Genomic DNA, 24,805 nt, shown 5'->3' on the forward strand with positions numbered 1-24,805 from the left:
GTTCAACATTGGGATGCTATAGCACAATGGCAAAATGTCTAGATAATCTTCAAAAGCTATTTGGCTTTTAAATAAAATGTAGTTATTGGCTTTTGTAGAGTTACGACAAGTTGCTACCCATTTTTGTGTATGACTGTCTTTGAGTCTTTGGGTCAAGTCGTTTTGCTCCTTTTCGCAAAGAAAGACAAGTCTTAGCATTATCACACTTGAGATGAGAATTGTTTCCCTTTTGTAATTGCCGAGTTTCCTCCCACCCTGTTGGCACTTTCAGTATAAAATACACAACTCTCAGCACAGCTCCTTTCTCCAGGTAATATTTGTAAGATTTTTGAAACATCGAGAATGAATAAGAATATATTTGTGTGACATTCGTCATTCTTGCTCAAGTGATTAACGTTGCCCGAAGCATTCCATAATTTCCTTGTGAAAGCAGACGAACATTTAAAAAAAAAAAAGCTCTTTGTCACTTTCTCCGTTTAAATTGTCACGTTTGTTTCATTGCATAGGTACAGGACAATACACATTGTACATTTCGACTCATTTGACTGACAAAACTGCATGCAGTCATCACCATTTTGTGCATGTATATCTTTTCTTAACGGAAAAATTTGGCAGGAATTTAGTGAAAGTCTCTCTCTCTCTCTCTCTCTGTTGCTGTTTTGATAACAGTAAATGTGGTGTGCATGTGCCTACAAATATAGTATGTTGCACATTTGTATAGTAGTACACACATGTGCACACAGACAGACATGTAGTGATGTACACATGCACAACTTTTATACTTACAAGCATTTTCTCTGTCTCTCTGTTGCTCTCTCTCTCTCTCTCTCTCTCTCTCTGTCTCTGTCTCTGTCTCTCTCTGTGTCTTATACACACTAGGAATTTTTTTTGTTTTTTTTTGTTTTTGTTGTTGTTTTGTTTTTAGAGAACATTCAAAGGAACTACATTGTTAAATGCAGTTGTTGTAGATGTTACCCATTGACTGAGTGATTTCTGTTTGCTTCAAGAGGATTAAAGTTAAATGATAGAGGAGAGTTTAAGCAGTGTCACGTGGAAGGTGATGGGGGGTAAGAAAGGAAATAGTTCAAGACTCAAAGCCAAAGAACACAAACATGCAGCTGTAGTACTGAAATTGTCCATTGTTTGCAAATTAATGACAATCAGGCTGGGTAAGATAGTGCAGAGCAAGGTGAGGTAAGGTAGGGTAAGGAAAGGCAAGGCTGGACAGGGCAGGGTAGTAAGCTGGGCACTTAAGACACATACACTGTACTGCTGAAAACATATTATATAAACTTTTGTCTAGTCTTAATTATCATATATTGTCTTTCCATATGTGATAGATACAAGAATCATTTCCATGAGGATTTATCAGAATCAAACAATATTATATACAATGAGAACATTATTTTTCATTTAAACTACAAGTGTATTCAAATAATCTGCACTTGTTCTGGGATTATAAAAAAAAAAAATATGTTCACTAATAATGATAATGATAAAGGATCACTTTTACTGAGTATATCCGAACAAATAGATAACACACAAGTGCATTCAAATAATCTCATTGTCTAACTATTGTTGTTTTTTCATGAGTCTAACAAACTCTGATAAGGCCTGGGGATGGTCATACTGTCTCACAGCCAGATCAATAAGAATAAATGACTTTTCTAAAATTAGTTAAAAGTGTTATGAGATCTTTAAAGAAAAAGATCATTATTCAAATTATTTATTTGTTTATTTATTTGCAGTATTTATAAGTCTTCTACTTTTATGTTATCATGTAGTTTTCAGATTTGTTTCCCCATTTTTTGTTGTTTCTTTTCCTTTCCTATGTACGCATTTGTACAAATTAGTTATGTGTTACTGTTCAAACAAAAAATATATTAAGAAAACAACAAATATATCATTCTTGATGTAAAACTGATGGTGCCCATTTTGTTTTTTAACCAGGGGGGTACAGGCTCCAGAGGGAGCCAGGGGAGGGTAGACGAACACAAAAACCACCCCAGACTGATAGAGGATTTCAGCAGCAGCCACCATGCCACACAGCGTGGAGAAGGAGTTCACCTTCTCCTTTGGCAGCAAGGAAGGCAGGTCGACCCTGACGGTACCTGTCACCATCCCCCTCGAGTCTTCCCCCGCCGAGCTGGTGGGACGGCTGCAGAAGATGCACAACTTACCCTGCAACGTTATTGATGGTATGGTGGGTTGTTCTGGGACATTAAGCACCCCACACATCCCCCCCGAACCTCCCATGGAGTAAGGCTGGGTTGTTCTGGGGCATTAAACACCCCCCGTCACCCCTCCCCTTCCCCTGAACCACCCATGGAGTACTTTGTTTTTTCTTTCTTTTTTCAGTACAGTTCACGAAAAGCTAAGGACCACCCAGAAACTTGAAAAGTTTTCTTCTTGGGGGGCATGGTGAAATTATGCTGAATTCTTCTTCTTCTGCTTTTGTGGGCTGCAACTCCCACGTTCACTTGTATGTACACATGTGGGCATTTACGTGTATGACCATTTCTACCCCGCCATGTAGACAGCCATACTCCGCTTTCAGGGGTGTGCATGTTAGGTATGTTCTTGTTTCCGTAACCCACCGAACGCTGACATGGATTACAGGATCTTTAACGTGCGTATTTGATCTTCTGCTTGCGTATATACACAAAGGGGGTTCAGGCACTAGCAGGTCTGCACATATGTTGACCTGGGAGATCGTAAAAATCTCCACCCTTTACCCACCAGGCACTGTCACTGTGATTTGAACCCGGGATCCTCAGATTGGAAGTCCAACGCTTCAACCACTCGGCTGTTGCACCCATCATGCTGAATTCTAAACAAACAGCAGTGTATGCAGCCAGTGTAATGAGCACCACTCAAAGTCAGAGGTGCTGTCTTGCACTTGGACTTTCATTTTGTTACAATGAAAATTCACAGCTGCCATTTATAAGCCATGGAATAACTCTCAACATGACTGAAACAGCTGTTCGTGTATCGAATGAGAGGCCACTTGTAAACCATATGCACCTGCATAATTTGGATCATCTATATATTTTTTGTAACATTAAAAAATACAACAACAACCTACCTTTACTTCCCATTTGGGATGCCAGGGGTCTTTCAGTACAAACAGCATCCCTACGTTCTGGAAATTCTTTTTTGCTTGTGCATTTTTCATGTGCGTATACATGCATGTATTTTTGTCTTTGCTATTTTTATTATTTTTTAATATTTTTTTAATTTTTGCTGCCCCATCATCTGCACCATTTAAGTGGCATTGCTCCCATGTTGCTCATTTAGATTCCCCCATACACAGCCACACCCGGGTTCATCCGTCACAGTTCCAGCGTCGGCAGTCCGCAGGGAACCATCGATGTTAGGTCTCCAGGAGGCCACGCACCAGAGGAGGCCCTGCACTGCTGCTGAGTCACTTCAGTGGTGTTCAGTGGTGACTGTTCTGATTTAACATACTCAGGACACCACCTACTAAGCCCCCTACTAACGACAATGATGGCTTAGTTGCGGAGCCAGACTGAGTGACTGCCACCATGTCCCTCAAACAACAGCCCCCCATGAATCTGCTGACACTGAAGTCATTGACAGGACTCAGTCAAGCACAGAAGTGGAGGGGTATCGAAACTGAGGTCACCATGAGAGCAGGGCATGAAAGGCCACAGACTTTGAGACTGTTTTCTCTATATTGATGATGATGGAGGAAGAGGATGACAATGACGATGTTGCTATGGAGGTCCATTTTGGTCCATGTTGGTCAAGTAATTAGAGCAACACACCCAAAGACGCATCCTTGAAGTGGATGACACTGGACTGTGTGGTCCCAGTCTCCCCATTTAAGCCCACAGCACACTCAACTCTGGGTAGGAGCCGGCCACAGGCTGAAAAACCCACCTCCACTGGGATTCGAACCTGTGTCCTCCCAGCTGTCAGTCTGCGACGCTAACCACTTCGCCACGGCGGTTGGTGTCTTTGCTATTTATAATTGTGTAAGTCTTTTCTGGTGTATTATTTTCAATCTGCTGGTGAGAAATGTGGTGGAATGGCCCACGTCAATGGTGTGTTTGATATTGTTTTGTTTATTTTTTTGCTGTACAATATAACTGTAATTCTGCCCATTTTTTTCTTCCATGTTACTAGACTGTTACTTACCCTTGTTGTTGGAAATGTTTACTTTTAAGAGGTTGTTGGGGTCATCACTTTCATAACTCGCTTTAGAGCTCAACTTCTGAACAAGGACACACACATCTAAGAGTTCCCTCTCTTTATGTAAACAATTTAAAAGAAAAATTCACACACACACACACATACACACGCACACACACATACACACGCACACACACACACACACACACACACACACACACACACACACACACACACACACACACACTCCCTTACATAGTTATTGGAAATCCAGAATATTGTATGGGTTAGTAAAACAAAAAACAGAAACTATAGTTTTAAGTTTTTGGTCAGTAAGTTGCTAGACAAGCAGTAATTTTACTCTATTTTTAAGATTTCTTTTGATATTACATTTTGAAAAGATGAAATCTGTGTAGTTCACTAGTTGTCTGTAGTAAGCATTGAAATACACACACATGCATGCATGCACGCTCGCACGCATGCACAAAAATTAATTAGCGGTCTTGCTGATGTGTCCTGATTAGTATTCTTCAGAGTGGTCTGTTGTGCAGAGTTGTCGGGAAAGATGGAAGAGTTCTTGGCAAGGGAGACGATCCTGCTATGTCATGATGATTAGTATTCCACAGAGTGGTCTGTTGTGCAGAGTTGACAGGGAAAATGGAAGAGTTCTCAGCAAGGGAGACAAGCCGGCTGCATGACCAGAATGCGGAAGAGAGCATCCAGCGACTGCATCAAGGGAAGGCGGACAGCAAAACCCTGTTGGACCGCTGGACGCAGGCCTATTCCAAGGTGCGGGATACGCTAGTTATAGTGATGGACTAGATTTAACGCGTCTGCCTTGGAAGCGAGAGAATCTGAGTGGATTTGTTCGAATGCCAGCACAGTCACCAGTATTTTCTCCCCCTCCACTAGACCTTGAGTGGTGGTCTGGATGCTGGTCATTCAGATGAGACGATAAACTGAGGTCCCGTGTGCAGCATGCACTTAGTGCACATAAAAAAACCCTCAGCAACAAAATGGTTGTCCCTGGCAAAATTCTGTAGAAAAATCCAGTTTGATAGGAAAACAAATAAAAAAAAGCTGCATGCATGGAAAAAAAAAAAAAAAATGGGTGGCGCTCTCAGTATAGCGATGCACTCTCCCTGCTGAGAGCAGCCCAAATTTCACACAGAGAAATCTTTTGTGACAAAAAATAGTACAATACAATGCTCTTACGTCCATGCACTATGGCACACCTGAATGTCGTTTTCTGGTATATGAACGTTGCATGGTTTCATGAACGCATCTGTATGATAGAAAGCAGGGATATTGTAAGCCAGAAATTATTTTTTTATTTTTATGTTTTTATTTTTGCTGCCCCATCATCTGCACTGTTTCAGTGGCATTACTCACGCCGCTTATTTAGATTCCCCCATACACAGACACACCCGGGTTCATCCGTCACAGTTGCAGCGTCAGCAGTCCACAGGGAACCATTGATGTTAGGTTGACAGGAGGCCACACACCAGAGGAGACCCTGCACATCTGATGAGTCACTTTGGTGGTGTTCAGTGGTGCCTGTTCTGATTTAGTGTACTTAGGACACCACCTACTAAACCCCCTACTAACGACAATAATGGCTTAGTCGCGGAGCCAGACTGAGTGAGCGTCCCTCCCAGAGTGGAGACCGCCACCACGTCCCTCAAACAACAGCCCCCCATGATTCTGCTGACACTGAAGACATTGACAGGACTCACCCCAAGCATGGAAGTGGAGGGGTATCGAAACTGAGGTCACCATGAGAGCAGGGCATGAAAGGCCACAGACTTTGAGACTATTTTGTTTATATTGATGATGATGAAGGAGGAGGAGGAGGAGGATGACGATGTTGCTACGGAGGTCCATTTTGGTTTGGGACTGCATGACAAGATTGTACTCTATGCTTCCTGTCATAATGATATCCCGGTGTTAACCAGGCCCGAGAGATACAGACACTTGCAGTGTTGGTCAGGTAATCAGAGCTACTCGCCCAAAGACACATCCTTGACACACTCAGCTGTGTGGTCCCAGTCTCCCCATTTAAGCCCACAGCACACTCAACTCTGGGTAGAAGCCGGCAACGGGCCGAAAAACCCACCTCCACCGGGATTTGAATCCGCATCCTCCCAGCCGTCAGTCTTCGATGCTAACCACTTCACCACGGCAGCTGGTGTAAACCAGCAATTATTGTATATATGCAATATTTGTGTCAATCTGTGGTTCGGGGGGTTCCGTTTATCAGATTCTGGATGCTTTTTCACAATGTTTGTGTATTTTTATGTTTGTGTGTGTGTGTGTGTGTGTGTGTGTGTGTGTATGTGAACATGTTTGTGTAGTATTTGTGTGTGTTTGGGAGTGTGAATGCATGAACACACAGGCATGTGTGCATGAGAAGGAGGAGCATGTGCTCGCATGCATGCAGTGTACAAGTGTGTGCATACATGTTCACACATGTGCATCTGTTTTGTGTGTGTGTGTGTGTGTGAATGTGGATATACACATATGCCCCACCCCATGAACGCCTTTGTTTCCTTATGCTGCCAGTAAACATGTGTAAAACTGGATATACACAAATGCCGTGCGTACGCCTTTCTTTCACACTGCTACAACAGACGTGTTTTTGGTAGGAGGTGAAGGAGTATGCCACGGTGGTGGAGGAGGATCCCTTGCAGACGTTCGCCAACGTGTACCACACTCTGATCCACTCGCCAGCCCTGGAGACCCTGCTGAACCTGGAGCACACCTACGCTCTGGCCATGGAGAACATCATCGACCGCAGGGACAAAGACCTCAAGCATCTGGAGGGCAAGTGAGTCCTTTTTCTTCTGTCTGTAGTTTTCTTCTTCTTCTTCTTTGTGTGATGTGACTGACTGTGTGTGTGTGTGTGTGTGTGTGTGTGTGTGTGTGTGTGTATGTTGATATGTGTGTGTGTGTGTATATTTTAGTGTTATTGTGGGTGTGTTGATGTGTTAGTACACACACACTGTGAAACGTTACAGACATCAGCAGGAAATGGAGCAGGCGTTGCAGCATGTGGGTGAGGCCTATGGTGACGATGACATCAACACTTTGGCACAGCGACACTTTGACAACATGCAGGTCAGATGTTGTTGACTGCCCTCCTGTCCTGTGTTTTCCTGTATGGTCCTGGTTTTGTTTGTTTTGTCATTGCTTTTTGTTGTTTTTGTTGTTGTCTTTAATGTGTTTTTCATTATGCATCCTCCAGTCTTCTAATTTCTTACTATTTTTTTTTATCTGCTTTGTTTTTCTCCACATATATTTATTTTTTGTACAAGAACTTAAACAAAATAATGCATGAAAATTGTCTTTTTTTTGTTGTTGTTGTTGAGAATTTTATACAGCACATTATGTACATCTCTTAAGATGAGCAATTAGAATGTTAATGTTGAATTTAGAAATTATATTCCTCGTCCTTTTTTTTGTTTGTTTTTTTGTTTGTTTTTATTGGCAGTTTGAAAATTACTGGTTTGTGTGTGATGCCAGTGTGAGTAATGTTTGATGGTACATATTGAGTGATGACATGCTTTCAGTGTGCTGGATTGAAAGTATTGTGTGTGTGTGTGTGTGTGTGTGTGTGTGTGTGTGTGTGTGTACCCCAACTTCTTTATTTCTGAATTTATATGCTGCATTTCCCATGCTTGTATGTGCACATACCCTACTGTGTAGGCAGTGATACTTGGGAGTGTGAATGATGGGTACGTTGTGGTTTCCATAACCCACAGGTGGCTGACATGGATAATGGGATGTTTAACATATGCATTTGATGTTCTGCAATGCATATACACATGAAGAGGGTTAACACGCTAGTGGGTCTGCGCATCTGTTGATCTAAAAGACCTTGAAAAATGCCCACCCTTAACTGCACTGGGTGCTGCAACTGGGATTTGAATCCAGAACCCACAGACTGAAAGTGTGGAGCTTGAAACCCTAGCCTGTCCCGGAGTGATGGCCTAGAGGTGACGTGTCTGCTTAGGAAGCGAGAGAAACTGAGCTCACTGGTTCAAATCCCAGCAGAGTTGCCAGTATTTTCTCCGCCTCCACTGGACCTTGAGTGGTGGTCTGGATGCTAGTCATTCGGATGAGACGATAAACCAAGGTCCTGTGTGCAGCATGCTCTTAGCGCACATAAAAGAACCCACAGCAACAAAATGGTTGTACCAGAAAACTCCACTTCGATAGGAAAACCAAAAAATGGAGGCTGGAAAAAAATACCAAAAAAAAGGGTGGTGCTCTCAATGTAGTGATGTGCTCTCCCTGGGGAGAGCAGCCAGAATTTCACACAGAGGAATCTGTTGTGATAAAAAAGAGTAATACAATACGATACGAAACGATACGATACGATACAGTTGCAATACAATGCAATACATAACACCTTTGCCACCTACTTGCGGTTTCAGCTGATTGAGGGCAAGTGGGCCGGGGAGCTGTCCCAGCTGAGGGAGGAGCAGAAGCGGGAGTACCACAACTGGGTGCACCGGGTGTACGAGGACACCCAGGCTGCCAGCACCCCCTCCTATGTGTGAGTGCAGGATGGGCCCTGTGTGTTTTGTTTAACTCTCTTTTGCGGCCATAAGCGACAGGAGTCGACTGGACAGTTCACTGACATAGGCAACTTTAGTCAATCAGACAGTTCACTACCATGGGCAACTTTAGTCGACTAGACAGTTCACCACCATAGGCAACTTTAGTCAACCAGACAGTTTACTACCATAGATGACTTTAGTCGACCGGACAGTTCACTGCCATAGGTGACTTTAGTTGACCCGACAGTTCACTGCCATAGGTGACTTAAGTCGACCGGACAGTACACTGCCATTGGTGACTTTAGTGAACCGGACAGTTCACTTCCATTGGTGACTTTAGTGAACCGGACAGTACACTGCCATTGGTGACTTTAGTGAACCGGACAGTTCACTTCCATAGGTGACTTAAGTCGACCGGACAGTTCACTTCCATTGGTGACTTTAGTGAACCGGACAGTACACTGCCATTGGTGACTTTAGTGAACCGGACAGTTCACTTCCATTGGTGACTTTAGTGAACCGGACAGTACACTGCCATAGGTGACTTTCATGAACCGGACAGTACACTGCCATAGGTGACTTTAGTGAACCGGACTGTTCACTGCCATAGGTGACTTTAGTGAACCGGACTGTTCACTGCCATAGGTGACTTTAGTGAACCAGACAGTACACTGCCATAGGTGACTTTAGTGAACCGGACAGTTCACTGCCCTAGGTAACTTTAGTCGATCAGACACTTTACTACAATAGGTGACTTAAGTCAACCGGACAGTTCACTGCCATAGGTGACTTTAGTCAACCGGACAGTTCACTGCCATAGGTGACTTTAGTCGACCCGACAGTTCACTGCCATAGGTGCCTATTTCGACTGGACAGTACACTGCCATAGGTGACTTTAGTGAACTGGTCAGTTCACTGCCATAGGTGACTTTAGTGAACTGGTCAGTTCACTGCCATAGGTGACTTTCATGAACCGGACAGTTCACTGCCATAGGTGACTTTAGTGAACTGGTCAGTTCACTGCCATAGGTGACTTTCATGAACCGGACAGTTCACTGCCATAGGTGACTTTAGTGAACCGGACAGTACACTGCCATAGGTGACTTTAGTGAACCGGACTGTTCACTGCCATAGGTGACTTTAGTGAACCGGACAGTACACTGCCATAGGTGACTTTAGTCGACCAGACAGTTCACCACCATTGGCAGCTTTAGTCAACTAGACAGTTCAAAGCCATAGGCGATTTTAGTCAACTGGACAATTCAATGCCATAGGCGACTTTAGTTGACAGCGAGGGGTCATGACAATCAGACATTGCATTGCAACAAAGCCTGACTGCTGCAGCCAACTTTCCAGCACAACAGGAAATTGACTGACTTTCCCCCCTTGACCACGTTTGAAGTGAACACGTCCACTGTGTTGTTTTGACATGAACTGAATCGTGTGACTGAGATTGTCAAGTCTAAAATATTTGGTACTGGGGAGTGTTTTATGGGTACCTATAAACAGCGTAATTAGTACCAAGCTTACTTCCCTTACAAACCAGATATGAGTTCTCTCGTACCAAAGCACATCCAGTTTTGTTTATTTTCATCTGATAAAATTTGCTTTCTAACCCACTCATGTGCAGATAGTGGAAACACAAAGATTATGCATTTGTTTGGTGGTAGAATTTCATGAATTTTTTGTTATATCACAGCATTATGAACACAGAACGACAAGGTTGCCTGCAGAAGACGTTGCTGAGCTGTTTAGGAAGTATAACTGCAGTGATGAAAGTAGTTTTTCGGAGGGTCTTTAACATGTTTATTTGATTGTCAGCATGTGTGTTCGCAAAGAGGGGATTGCGGCAGTAGCGGGTTTGAATGTACATGTGTTGACCTGGGAGATAGCAAAAATGTAACTCCACCCTTAACTCACTCTGGACGAATAGTTCTCTCCCTTGCTTTTCCCTACAGACGACCCATTTGTTAGGGTTAGGAAAAAAATCACAAAAAATACAAAACATAAAGTAACTGAATGAAACTCACTGTACTTGACCCACTGACCCCTCTCCTCACGTCATGTGAATGCCCATTCCCCTCCCTCTTCAATGCTCTCAGAAGCTGAATCACAATCAGTACCTACTTGCCAGTAGCTTTCTTCACTGCAGATACTTTATTCAACGTCTTCATCACCCTCGTCATTGTGAAAACTTTCAGTTTGAAGCATTTCAGTCACTTCAGCAGCAGTAAAAGCAGCTGTCGTGATCTAGTTTGCTCCAAAAATTTCCACTTGTATTGCCTCTGACGCCATTTTCGATACATATGCAGATTAGCTTGTTGTGTGGGGTCCTGAACTCGCCGGCTCGCCGTGGAGTGTGTTGTTACGGAATCTCATGAAGAAACTTTCCATTCAACCCTTGACACATTTGCAGTGCCCAGTGTAGCTGTGATTGTTATGCTACCCCGTGAGGAAAACATGGAAAAATTTTTAATTGTTGAAACCGCTATAGTGTTCCGTCGTCTGGAATGCTACCTTACGTCAGGAACGCAGTAGCATTCCATCCTCCGGAGTGAGTTAATCCACCAGGCGCTGCATGAGATTTGAACCCAGGATACTCAGATTTAAAGTTGATTGACCCAGGAGCTGGGATGTTGTGCCTTTTGATTGGTAGATTGATGCTCATTATGATGAATGACAGGCACAGGTTACGTACGGCGTCAGCATCGTTGCCTGTGGCGGAAGACGCAGAGAGGCAGGTGCAGAATCGTCTGGAGGAGAGCTTCACTATACACCTGGGTATGTGTGTGTGTGAAGGGGGTTGGGGGGGTGCGGGGTGTGTGTGTGTGTGTGTGTGTGTGTGTGTGTGTGTGTGGATGGGTGTGTGTTTGTATGTGTCTAGGTGTGTTCATGTGTGTATTGGTGGATGTATGTGGGTAGTGGATAGGCGTGTGTGTGTATGGGTGTGTGTGTATGGATGGATGTGTGTGTGTTTTCGCATGTGTGCACATATGTGTGTGTGTGTGTGTGGAGGCATGTGGGTGTGTGTGCGTGTTCATTCTTCAGTTTAACGCTTTCGCTGCCAGGAAAATAAGATTTAAGTGAAATTTTTCACAAAAAACAGGTATATATTTAAAAAAAATTCTGTGCTCTTTGTTGTTGGAGAAAGACCCATAAAAGTATATATTTTCTGAAAGGTAAATGAATAAAGAATACAAAACACATGATGTTTTCCCATTTTATATATTTTCAGTGACATGCTGCTGTTTTAAAGTCAGTGTTTTGTTTTTTATCACATTTTCAACTTGTTCATTACAAACATTAGTCAGGTAATTTGCACTAAAATATCATATTTTCTGGACAAATGGATAATACCTGCACACACAAATTATACTAGAACTACCACAATAAAAAAAAAGAAAAAGAAAAGAGACACACACAATGCATTGTGACCTCTCCAAGTGATAATACGGATGTGGGGCCACGCCCCCTCGGTCTCCATCCCCCTCCTCTTCACCCCTCTCACACACGGTCACTTCATCCAGTTCTCATCAGATCGGGTTGGCCTAGTGCCAAGAAAATCGCTCACACTGTGTCCTGCTAAAAATTTGGTCACTTTTTGTTTGTCTGCTACAGCTGTAAAGTCAGCATCACTCACTGATAGTCGTATCTTGGCCAGTCTCTTCATTGCTCAGTTTATTTTCTATCAAATCGACCTACAAAAGTTCATCACTGTCTTCTCCTTTGAATTTACTCTTCAATTCTTTCTGAGCATCAGCTAAGGAAAGCAATCTTGGTTGGTTTCATGCAACCATGATCACATGTCTTGCACATGGGGTCTGACATTTGAGTGAGCGAGGAGAGGAGCCAGGCAAACACTGCAGCAGTAATCCAACCAAAACGTTCAAATAAAGGATGACCTCAGGACGTAGATGGGGTTTCTAGCTATGAATATAATCTAGAAAGATTCCCCAAGCTAAAACTACCAGTATTTTTGTCAACGAACTCAGTGCAAACCAGGCTAAAGTCAGAATATTACGATAAGTTATCTCGACATTGTGGCAGCCTAGGGGTTAACATCATTTCACTGGAAGTGATATCAGACCAGAGAGGGAAAAAGTGTGTGTGTGTGTGTGTGTGTGTGTGTGTGTGTGTGTAGAATCAGAATCAGAATCAATTTTAATGTCAATTAGACCTTAACAAGGTTTATAAGACACACATGCAAAGTTACATGAAACCACGCACAAAAAAAAACAAAACAAAAAAACAAAAAAATATTGCACAAGAGATGGAATCACTCCTGCACGCTATGGTGTTTTTGGCAGCAGTTCCTGACAAATTTCCCGAACAGTCCCACAAGTTTGTCTTCCAGTATTAGCTGACCGGGTTTAATAATATTTGGAAGGTATTTTTGAGTTTTTTTTTATTCTAATTTCTTTGTATCATTTGCAGTCTTCTAAGAAATGATATTCATCCTCTGTTGTTTGACATTGTAAACATAGTCTCTTTTCTTTTGGGATGTTGAAATATCTGCCTTTTTCTATTGCTAAATCATGACAGGGTATTCTTAATTTGCATAATGATTGTTTTTGATTATAATTAAGATATCCTTCAAGCAAATAAGGTTCAGTTTTGTATTCATGAGTAATTTTATATTACAAAATAGTAGTTTTGATTTATTTTCAGATTTGTTTCTCTTCCAGAATAAAACATTCGTATTCTAGTTTATTCGTTATAACGTAGCTAAGGCTATGAATATTGAATGTTGACTGATTATTCCAAATGTGTCTTAAACCAAGAATCTGTTATATAATTTCAAAAATTAATCCATGTTCACTGTTTTGTTTCCTCTGTAAGCATGTCGTCATACACATTTGAAATATGAATTTGCTCGTGCCTGTGTTATGTGTAACCAAAATTTTATTATTTGACAAATCACTTTTAAACTTAAGGGGTATTTACTTAAGTATTGTTAAATTTATGGCGTTTTTATTGACTCCCATTATTTGATTAAAAAAGTTTAAATGAACATGCTCATGAGGAAATTTGTTCATGAGACAATGGCAATATAGTTTGTCAAGGTAAAAGCGTCATCTGATTTTTCACAAGTGGGGAACCATATTTCTGCTCCATATGTTAGTATTGGTGAAACGAGACTATCAAATAATTTTGATATAATATGTATGCTTATATGTTCATTCTTTAGTATTGGTGAAACGAGACTATCAGATAATTTTGATATAATATGTATGCTTATGTGTTCATTCTTGAAAGATGCCTCCACACAAAGCTGTGTGTGTGTGTGTGTGTGTGTATGTGTGTGTGTGTGTGTGTGTGTGTGTGTGTGTGTGTGTGTGTGTGTTCTTTCTTTCATTCAACAATTTTTCACTTCCAGTGATATTATATGTGTATTATATGTGTAATGTATGCATTTGTGCCTCTGTGTGTGTGTGTGTGTGTGTGTGTGTGTGTGTGTGTGTGTGTGTGTGTGTGTGTGCATGCATGTGAGTGTGCACACGTGTGTGTGCATGCATATGCGTGTGTTGTGTATGCTCGCGTGTGAGTGTAGATGTGTGCATGTTAGTTTTTTTTTGTCTGCTAAATAGAAGCTGCACATAAAAAGTGTGTAAGGAGTGTGCTCAGGTGGATTGGCTGCTTCACAAAGAGCAGGCCTATACACGATCTGTACATGTATGTTGTGTTGTGTGTTGTATCACTGCAGGAGCACAGATGAAGACGACACACAACCTGCGCCTTCTGTGCACCCATGTTTTGGACCTGTGTCGACACAAACCTCACACTGTAGGGTACGTCGTGCGATAATGTGCTTGTGTCCGTATCATCATTCATTCATACTGAAGAACAGTGTGAGTGTGTGTATTCCAGCTCAAATGCTTGTTTCAGTACAGTCTGTGAAAACGTGTTTCAAAACATCTGGTTATAAACGCCCATCGTCTGCATGCACACATGACATTCATGCGTGCACACATGCACACATTAACTCACAGAGTATCAGGTGGTTCTGATAAATTAAAATCGTTGAAATGATCTTGAGATGGTTGATAGTATTTGATACTTTTGCTTTCCTGAAAAAGAATTTGAGCTTTGTTCATGTCATTCTCTATTTAAAATTATTACTGTGTATATTTGCATGATAGGCAGATTTTGTTGTTCTTGTTTTTTTAATCTTATTTACAAAAATTTGCCCAGCATACTGTGTGTAAAGTGCCATCAACACTGTTCAGATTTGAACCATGGCCTTCAAGCTGGGCGTTCAGTGCACTAACCACTCAGCAGAAGTGCCCTTGACCCCAGCCTTCACTGATGATTATTTTGAACATGATTTTATTCTAGCAGAGGACTGACGATGATAATAATGCATTCTGATGCTCACACCTACCAGGCTAGCATGTCTTCCAGGCTGGGAGCTCTTGGCATTCATAGTAAAAGTTAAACATATTTTTACATGCACTCAACCACGACATACCATACATAAAGAAGCATGTGCACACAAACATGCAAACACACACTTACGCGCACACACACCAGAAGTCCAAGATTCACATCAATTTATAGAATGTGACATACCATACACAAACAAGCATGTGCACACAAACATGCAAACACAGTCATACACACACACACCAGACCACGAAGCACATCAGTTTATAAGGTGGAGCTGAGCCAAGCAGCTGAGATTAAAGACCTAAGAGTAACAACAGAGAGTAAGTCATAGATTTATGTGGGTTCATTATGCTTTAACCCTTTTACTGTTGTACCATTGTAAGATGAGGATCAGTGTGGGCTGAACTTGAACTTCTTGTGTACTTTTGAGTGCTCTGATTAATTTTGCTGAACAAAAATGATGCAGTCCCAAAGGGGAAGTAATCCAAATAAAGAATGGTAATGGACTTCTTGACCTGTAACCTCAATCTTATCTCAGTTAGCCAACAGCCTGTCACTGTTGAGCATACCTGTCACCAGCTGTCAAGGTGTTAAGGCATCAGGATGTGTCATGTGGTTTCTGTCATGACAGTTTCAGTTTCTGACCTGTGTTCAGAAAATCTATATATAAATCGAAATCCATATACACATCTGCTATGCAATGCCTGACAGCAGCATAACCCAACACGCTTGTCAGGCCTTGAGTGCATGCGTTTATGTTTGTGCACCTATCAGAGTGGATTTCTTCTACGGAAATTTGCCCGAAGACAACCCTTAGGTTGACTTTTTCAGTGTACCAAGTGCATGTTGCACACGGGACCTCCATTTATTGTCTCATCCAAATGACCAGATGCTCAGTTTCATTTTGATTTGAACCCAGACCCTCACTGATACTGCAGTGGCAGATAATCACCTTAAGCATTCTGTCACCTGCCTTCCTGTGACCACAGGGGCATGGTGGTGCCCCAGCCCCAGCGCCTCCAGACGGCCATGTCCCTCTACTCCAACTCCCTGTGTGGGATGATCCTGCTGGTCGACAACAGGCTCAACTCCTACACTGGCATCAAGAGAGGTGGGTCGGTTGATCCTCACTCCTTGGGGGGGGGGGGGGGGGGGGGGGGGGCTGGGTTTGTGGTCAAAGGGTGAGCAGTGTACAGAATGGCAATGGTTTTTCATTGTAAGTTCTCAGTTTTTCGTATACTTTTCAGTGAACAGATCTTGGGAAGCATTGTTTCAGTAGCTGTGATATTGCTTGCACATGTCAGGGTTTAGAGGTGTTTAGAAGGAGGATGGATTGTCAGAGGAAAGTGTTTAAAAAAAAAAAAAGGACAGATCTTTTGACATGGCTTCTTTTCAGAAAACTGACATAATGTGTTTTCTTTTGTAGTTGGTGTTGTTGGTGTGTTTTCAGACTTTGCAGAGGGGGCAGTAGAGGTGTTTTCAGACTTTGCAGAGGGGCCAGTAGGGGTGTTTTCAGACTTTGCAGAGGGGCAGTAGGGGTGTTTTCAGACTTTGCAGAGGGGCAGTAGGGGTGTTTTCAGACTTTGCAGAGGGGCCAGTAGGGGTGTTTTCAGACTTTGCAGAGGGGCAGTAGAGGTGTTTTCAGGCTTTGCAGAGGGGCAGTAGGGGTGTTTTCAGACTTTGCAGAGGGGGCAGTAGAGGTGTTTTCAGACTTTGCAGAGGGGCCAGTAGGGGTGTTTTCAGACTTTGCAGAGGGGCCAGTAGGGGTGTTTTCAGACTTTGCAGAGGGGCAGTAGAGGTGTTTTCAGACTTTGCAGAGGGGGCAGTTGGTGTTTTCAGACTTTGCAGAGGGGGCAGTTGGTGTTTTCAGACTTTTCAGAGGGGCAGTAGGGGTGTTTTCAGACTTTGCAGAGGGGGCAGTAGGGGTGTTTTCAGACTTTGCAGAGGGGGCAGTTGGTGTTTTCAGACTTTTCAGAGGGGCAGTAGGGGTGTTTTCAGACTTTTCAGAGGGGCAGTAGGGGTGTTTTCAGACTTTGCAGAGGGGGCAGTTGGTGTTTTCAGACTTTTCAGAGGGGCAGTAGGGGTGTTTTCAGACTTTTCAGAGGGGCAGTAGGGGTGTTTTCAGACTTTGCAGAGGGGGCAGTAGGTGTATTTTCAGACTTTGCAGAGGGGGCAGTAGGGGTGTTTTCAGACTTTGCAGAGGGGGCAGTAGGTGTATTTTCAGACTTTGCAGAGGGGGCAGTTGGTGTTTTCAGACTTTGCAGAGGGGGCAGTTGGTGTTTTCAGACTTTGCAGAGGGGGCAGTATGGGTGTTTTCAGACTTTGCAGGGGGGGGCAGTAGGTGTATTTTCAGACTTTTCAGAGGGGCAGTAGGGGTGTTTTCAGACTTTGCAGAGGGGCGTTTTCAGACTTTGCAGTTGATGTATCTTTAGACTGCAGTTGGTGCATTGCTGTGTTTTTCAGACTTTGCAGCAGTGTGCGAGCAGTCAACAGACTTCCACTTCCCGGACGTGGGCCGCCAGATGCTGGCCATGGAGCAGGCCTTTGGCCAGGCCAACGCGGTGAGGGCCGCACGACAGCTGCAGCAGCAGCAAGAGGGGGACAGCGTCAGCGTACACAGCACCGGCAGCGGCAATAGCGCCACCTCCGACCACCAGGTAAGGGTGGTGGGGTGTTCAGGGGGGTTGGGGGTGGGGAGCCTGGGGGAGGGCTGGGGGGTGGGGGGGTCGGGGGTGGAGGTAGGGGGATGGGGAGGTTGGCGTGTGTGTGGGGGTGGATAGGGTGTGTGTGTGGGTTGATGTATGTGTGTGTGGGTGTGTGTGTATGTATGTGTACACTGATTAATAGCGAGCTTGTGTGGCTGATGTGTATGCGGGTATGTCTGCATGTGTGTGTGTGAACATGTTCTTGTGTTTGTGAGTGTGGTTGTGTGTGTGTGTGTGTGTGTGTGTGTGTGTGTGTGTGTGTAGATTGCCTGAAAGATGTCATGTGTACACATAAGACAGACAGGTAGATGGTGGGAGGTGGGATGAAGTTGGAGGGGGAGTGAAAGAAAGGAGCGATATGATTTCAGCGCAGGCTGTGATGACGTCGGAATGGAATAGAACAGATTTTATCATCATGAAGCCTTAAGGCTTTTAACACACAAATAAATAACCAAGTAAACAGTTTAAGATCATATGTTGGCACAGCATTCATAAACAAATAGAATAGGTATTATCGTCATGAAAGAAGGTTTTTAACACACAAATAAATAACTAAGTAATCAATTAAACAGTAATACATTGGTACACCATTCATAAACAAATTGAATAGATTTTATGATCATGAAGTCTTAAGGTTTTTTAACACACAAATAAATGAGCAAGTAAACAGTTTAATGTCATACATTGGCACAGCATTCATAAACAAATAGAATAGATTTTATTGTAATGGAATTTGAAGGTTTTTAACACACAAATAAATAAGCAAGTAAAACCGTTTGACATCATAAGTACAGCATTCATAAACAAATTTCTTCTCCAATCATGGTGGTTGCCTTCGTTGACTGACCACCCCACCCGAAGGACCGAACACTGGGCGCCAGACTTCACACGGGGGACTTCTACCTGACCAAGCACTCCAACCTGTCTGAGGTGCACCTGGTGTTCCACTTGGTGGTGGACGAGAACGTGCGCACGGGGGACATCACCTCACGCCACCCCGCCATCCTCAGCATCCGCAACATCATCCGCCTGTGCTTCCGCTACGACATCCAGACCCTCACCATTCCCCTGCTCCTCACCCACGAGATGACAGAGGTGTGTGTGGTGTGTGTGTGTGTGTGTGTGTGTTTTCTCAGCTGTTGCTGTTGCTGCTGTTGTTGTCTGTGAAACTGCATGTGTGTGTTGGGGGGGATGGGGGGGGGGGGGGGTGTCTTTGTTAGTGTGGATTTCCTTGTTTCTGTGTTGTTAATATATATATATATATATATTTTTTTTTTTTTTTTTTTTTAATTTATTCATTTATTTTTTTAATATTTTTTATTATTATTATTATTTTTTTTAAAAATAACTTTTGGTCACTTTGTGTTTCAGTATTAAGATATGCACTTCAGTTTTATGTGGCTGCTGGACACCCAGCCTTAGACTTTTCTGTGTTACAAAGAAGATCAGTGATTCTCATGTATGAAACTGTCATAGCGTTCAAGTTTGGTTGAGTGGTGGATGGTATGATTTAAATCATATTTGTAAACCTTATGATCTGTAGCATGTCTTTGATCATACCGCTTTGCCATTGTTTGAAAGATGTTCTTGATGTTTTCAACATTACATTGGTATGATCTCTATCACCGGCTAGCTCAGTAGTCCTTGATGTTTTAAACATGGCTAAGATCTCTGTTACTGGCAAGCTGTAATTTTCCTCTCAGGAGATGAAGAAAGTGATTTTGAATTGATGTTTTTAACATAACTGAGATCCATGCTTTTGAAACTTGGTCAGATCCTCAGTATTGGCCTCTGGTGTTGACCAGCCAAAGTCAGTGATGTTTTCAATATTGCTAAGATCCCTATTGTTGGCAAATCATAGTCCTTGATGCTTTTGATATTGCTGTGTTTTTGTTTTTGTTTTTTAACATTGGCAATGTCCCTTTTGCTGAGTGTGCATGGTGTGTTTATTGTGTTGGGTGGAACATAGAAACTGGTGTTTTTTTGGTTTTATTTTTTAAGGAGAAATCAGAGGATATGAAAAAGTTCTGCAAATGAGAAGGATAGTCTCAGCATCCTTGGAAGGCTCTTTCCCACCTTTTTTTTCGCTCTATCCCCCCCCCCCCTCTCTCTCTCTCTTTCTCTCTCCCTCTCTCTCTCTTGTTTTTTTGTTTTTGTTTTTTGTTCTTCCCATCATCATTTATCTCCTTTCTGTTGTCTTTTCTTTCTTTTTTTCATATTCATTTTTTTCCTCTTTTTTCTCTCATATCTTTATTCTGCCTTTTTTCTCTCTCCCCAATTTTCATTGTAGTCTGTCTTCTTCCCATTGTCATGCTCAAACATTTTCAAGGCCATGCAACATATAAACACATACATGATGGTTTTCCACCCAGTTGCAATGTCTGGAAACTGGTGTGTGTGTGTTGCAGGAGATGACCATTCCATGGTGCCTGAAGCGGGCAGAGCTGCTGTTCAAGTGTGTCAAGGGGTTCATGATCGAGATGGCCACCTACAGCAGCCAGGTGTCCCGCACCATCCAGTTCCTGGTGCCCAGGGTCAGTTGTTGTTGTTGCCCCTGGCGACGCTTGTTTGTTTGTCGTCAGAAAGGGGATGTGTGTGTGGAAACGCTGTGGGATGGGGTGTGTGTGGAAAGAGAGGTGTGGAATATGTATGAAGAGGGAGGTGTCTGGAAAGGGAAGTGTGGAATGGGTATGGAAAGGGAAGTGTGGAAAGGGAAGTGTGGAATGGGTATGGAAAGGGAAGTGTGGAAAGGGAGGTGTGGAATGGGTATGGAAAGGGAAGTGTGGAAAGGGAGGTGTGGAATGGGTATGGAAAGGAAGTGTGGAATGGGTATGGAAAGGGAAGTGTGGAAAGGGAGGTGTGGAATGGGTATGGAAGGGAAGTGTGGAAAGGGAAGTATGGAATGGGTATGGAAAGGGAAGTGTGGAAAGGGAGGTGTGGAATGGGTATGGAAAGGGAAGTGTGGAAAGGGAAGTGTGGAATGGGTATGGAAAGAAAGTGTGGAAATGGAAGTGTGGAATGGGTATGGAAAGGAAGTGTGGAAAGGGAAGTGTGGAATGGGTATGGAAAGGGAAATGTGGAAAGGGAAGTGTGGAATGGGTATGGAAAGGGAAGTGTGGAATGGGTATGGAAAGAGAAGTGTGGAATGGGTATGGAAAGGGAAGTGTGGAAATGGGAGGTTGGAAAGGAGTGTGGAATGGGTATGGAAGGGAAGTGTGGAAAGGGAAGTGTGGAATGGGTATGGAAAGGAAGTGTGGAATGGGTATGGAAAGGGAAGGGTGTGGAATGGGTATGGAAGGGAAGTGTGGAATGGGTATGGAAAGGGAAGGGAAGTGTGGAATGGGTATGGAAAGGGAAGTGGTATGGAAAGAGAAGTGTGGAAATGGGTATGGAAAGGGAAGTGTGGAATGGGTATGGAAAGAGAAGTGTGAAATGGGTATGGAAAGGGGAGTGTGGAATGGGTATGGAAAGGGAAGTGTGGAAAGGGGAATGGAAAATGGGTATGGAGAAGGGAAGTGTGGAATGGGTATGGAAGAGGAAATGTATCGAAAGGGAAGTGTATGGAAAAGAAATATAGAATGAGGATGGAAAGGAAAGAGTGGGAAAGGAAAGTGTGGAATTGGAATGGAAAGGGAAGATGTTGAATGAGCTTTTGGAGAAGAAAAAGGTTTCTTGTTTTCATTTTCAGGGTGTCAAAGTGTGCAGACTGATCCATATAAGCCACACCACGTGGTGTTAAAAAGAAGAGAAAAAGGGGAGTGGGTGGGTGGAGGGGGCAGAAGCCTGATCTTTGTATAAATCCAACGTGCTGATCAGGCCTTGAGAGCCAACCCAGGGTTTTTGTAAAACGTTAACGCTTGATGAACAGCACCCCCCCCCCCCAACCCCACCCACGACAAAAAAAGAAAAAAGAGGAGAGTACCTACAGAATGGGAGAGTGTAACGGAAAAATGTTTGGGGGCTCTAGGGATGACGAACACTGTGTGTGGGGGTGTGTGAGTGTGTGCGCGTTTGTGCATATGTGTGTGCATGTGCGCACGTGCGTGTGTGTGTGTGTGTGTGTGTGTGTGTGCATGTGTGCGCGTGTGTGTGTTCCAGGGGCTGTCGGAGGAGATGTTTGCTCAGATCAGCAACATGGTTCCTGGCATCTTCCGCCTGTCCAACACGCTGGTTGTCAAGACGGCTTGACGGCGCTGAGCTGTGCTGCCCCACATTCCTCCTTTGTGTGTGTACATGTGTGTGTGCATGTGTGTGTACATGTGTATTACATGTGTGTGCACATGTGTGTGCGAATGCATTGTAGACATGTGTGTGCACATTCTTATAGTGTGTGTGTGTGTGTGTGTGTGTGTGTGTGTGTACATGTGTGTGCGAATGCATTGTAGACATGTGTGTGCATATTCTTAGTGTGTGTGTGTGTGTGTGTGTGTGCACATGTGTGTGCGAATGCATTGTAGACGTGTGTGTGCACATTCTTATAGTGTGTGTGTGTGTGTGTGTGTGTGTGTGTGTGTGTTCATGTGTGTGCGAGTACATTGTAGACTTGTGTGTGCACATTCTTTTATGTGTGTGTACACATTCGTTTATGTGTGTGTGTGTGCATGTGCGTGTTTGTGTGTGTGCAGTTATAAACATGTGTATACAAGGTTGTATAATTGTATGCCTGTGCGTGCAGTTGTATACCTGCATGTGCGCAGTCATATAGTGTATGCGAGTCAGTGCAGTTGTATACCTGTGTGTGTGATATAGTATACTATAGTGTGTGCATGTTTTTGTGGTCGTATACATGTGTGTGCGGTTGTATACGTGTATGCGTTTATGTGCGCATTTGTATATGTGTGTGCAGTTGTAAATTTGTTTTTATGTGTATGATTGTATATATGTGAATGAAAAACAATTATATATGTGTGTGCAGCCATACTTACTTGCACAGTTGAATACGTATGTGCTGTTCCATGTGTGTGTGCACCTAATTATGTCAGGAATGTGGTTTACAGTTGTATACCAGTGTGTGCAGTTGTGTATGCATGTGTGCGCGTACATTTGTTGTATGCGTGTGTTTGTGTGCACCTACTTATATCAGGTACACGTGTGTACAGTTGTATGCTTGTGTGTAGTTGTATGTTTGTGTGTGTGCACATACATTTGTGGTATTATGTGTACAGGTACAGGTGTATGTGTAGTTGTATACGAATGTGCAGTTGTTTGTGTGTGTGTGTGCGTGCTTGTGTGCAGTCGTATGCATGTATGCACAATCACATTCGAGTGTGAGTGAGTGCATATGCAAGCTGCATGCATGCCATGTTGTCTTTTCTAATTACGTTTGCGGTGTGTGTGCAGACTGTGTGTGTGACAAGAATGATTTTGGAGGTATGTGTGAACATACAGATGCATATGTGGTATTGTTGGAGTAAATATACATCTGTACTTACTGCCCATTTCCAAGGAACGATCCAGAGTTCAGCAATTTCATCGTCTATGACCATTTATTGCTATTTCTTTTTGTCCTGGGAGCATTTTTACAAATGTTGAGGGTGCATTGTAATTTTGAGCAGCTTCATGTTGGAATATGTTGTGTTGATAGTCAAATTGTGAGTCATTGAATTTCTGAAGCCTGTCACATAAAGTTGTTCCATTGATCGTCAAATTGTCAGTCATTGAAATTCTGAAGCCTGTCCCATAAAGTTGTTCTGTTGATCGTCAAATTGTGAGTCACTGAATTTCTGAAGCCTGTCACATAAAGTTGTTCTGTTGATCCTCAAATTGTGAGTCAGTGAATTTCTGAAGCCTGTCACATGAAGTTAACATATTGTCTGTCTTCTGCAATGTAGATATGATCCAGATTATAGGGACTGGTTTTTGGACCATTTCTGATTGTTGTTAGTTGAAGAGCAGATGTTATGTTTTGATGTAGCATGTGCTATGCTTAGCTACATGTGTGCGTACATATGTATGAGTACACTTGCAAATTTATGTATGTATGTGTGCGTGTGGGGACGGGGGCAGGTATGTATGTATGCATGTTTGAATGTATGTTTAAATGTACGTATGCATTGTGTTTATGTGTGTACAGTTTGCTTGTTATATTTGTGTGTGTATATGTAACGTTGATGTAATGTGTTATGTATAATATGTTTTGTAAAGCTTGAGCAGTTTCTGGATAGAGTGGCACATAGGTTTTGATTATTATTATTATGTATCAGATAAACAGCAAGTGCTGTTCATGCTCACATCAACAGACATGGTCAACTGTGGCCAGTTTGTTTTGGCAAAACTATCATCATGAATGAGAGAAAAAATCATGCATGAGTATCAACAAGAGTGGAAAACCTTGCCAAGTCAGATATATATATATATATATATTGGTGGTGATAAGTACAGTTCAACACAGTTAACGCAATGTCACATTTCAGCACCAGCCAGTTAGAACACCTATGTTGCCAAAATGCGACCAGATCATGGGGCGGTTTTTCACAAACCTACTGCTCTGAATTTTCGGTGGTAGGACAGGCCATACTTGTTTACATTACAGGGGAATCCCCAGCCATTCTTAGACGTCTTTTTGTTGTTGCATGAGGGGGTATTTCACTCGAAACTGATTGGTGGTGAAAGCGTTGATATGTTGTCATCAGAGTAAAAGATTTATTAGAAAAGAAAGAAGGCAATATGGAAAAGGAAACGGACGGGAAAATACCATCTTTGATTGCAGTAATGACCACCTATGAATGAAATGTATGTTTTACTAAACGAAAGAAACTTCTGGAAACAAAAAAAATTTGAAATAAGACATGTGCGTGCGTTTGTGTGTATGTGAGAGAAATTGTGAGCGATGGTAAACATGATTTAAATAAAGAATGAGCAAAACTTGTCCAATGAAAAAAAAGTATTACTGTACGTACTACATACATGTATAATTAAAGCAAGAATAAAATGTCCAAATTCAGGCACTTCTGTGATACGGAGAACACCTGAAAAAACAACTGGTCTGGTGGTGTA

At 42.8% G+C, this 24,805-nt stretch overlaps 1 protein-coding gene across 1 annotated transcript; it reads left to right on the forward strand.

The window, feature by feature from the left end:
* Positions 1-220: 220 nt before the first annotated feature.
* On the forward strand, positions 221-24,752 carry LOC143292648 (FERRY endosomal RAB5 effector complex subunit 3-like). The gene is made up of 13 exons (XM_076603140.1): positions 221-310; positions 1,951-2,198; positions 4,799-4,944; positions 6,801-6,982; positions 7,173-7,272; positions 8,592-8,713; positions 11,401-11,498; positions 14,422-14,506; positions 16,094-16,215; positions 17,568-17,761; positions 18,671-18,904; positions 20,218-20,343; positions 21,908-24,752. Exons 2-13 carry the CDS (start codon positions 2,039-2,041, stop codon positions 21,995-21,997), a joined length of 1,659 nt encoding a protein of 552 aa, XP_076459255.1. The 5' UTR covers positions 221-310; positions 1,951-2,038; the 3' UTR covers positions 21,998-24,752.
* Positions 24,753-24,805: the final 53 nt, after the last annotated feature.

The sequence above is a fragment of the Babylonia areolata genome, chromosome 18 (genome assembly GCF_041734735.1).
Source record: "Babylonia areolata isolate BAREFJ2019XMU chromosome 18, ASM4173473v1, whole genome shotgun sequence".
NCBI classification, from domain to species: domain Eukaryota; kingdom Metazoa; phylum Mollusca; class Gastropoda; order Neogastropoda; family Buccinidae; genus Babylonia; species Babylonia areolata.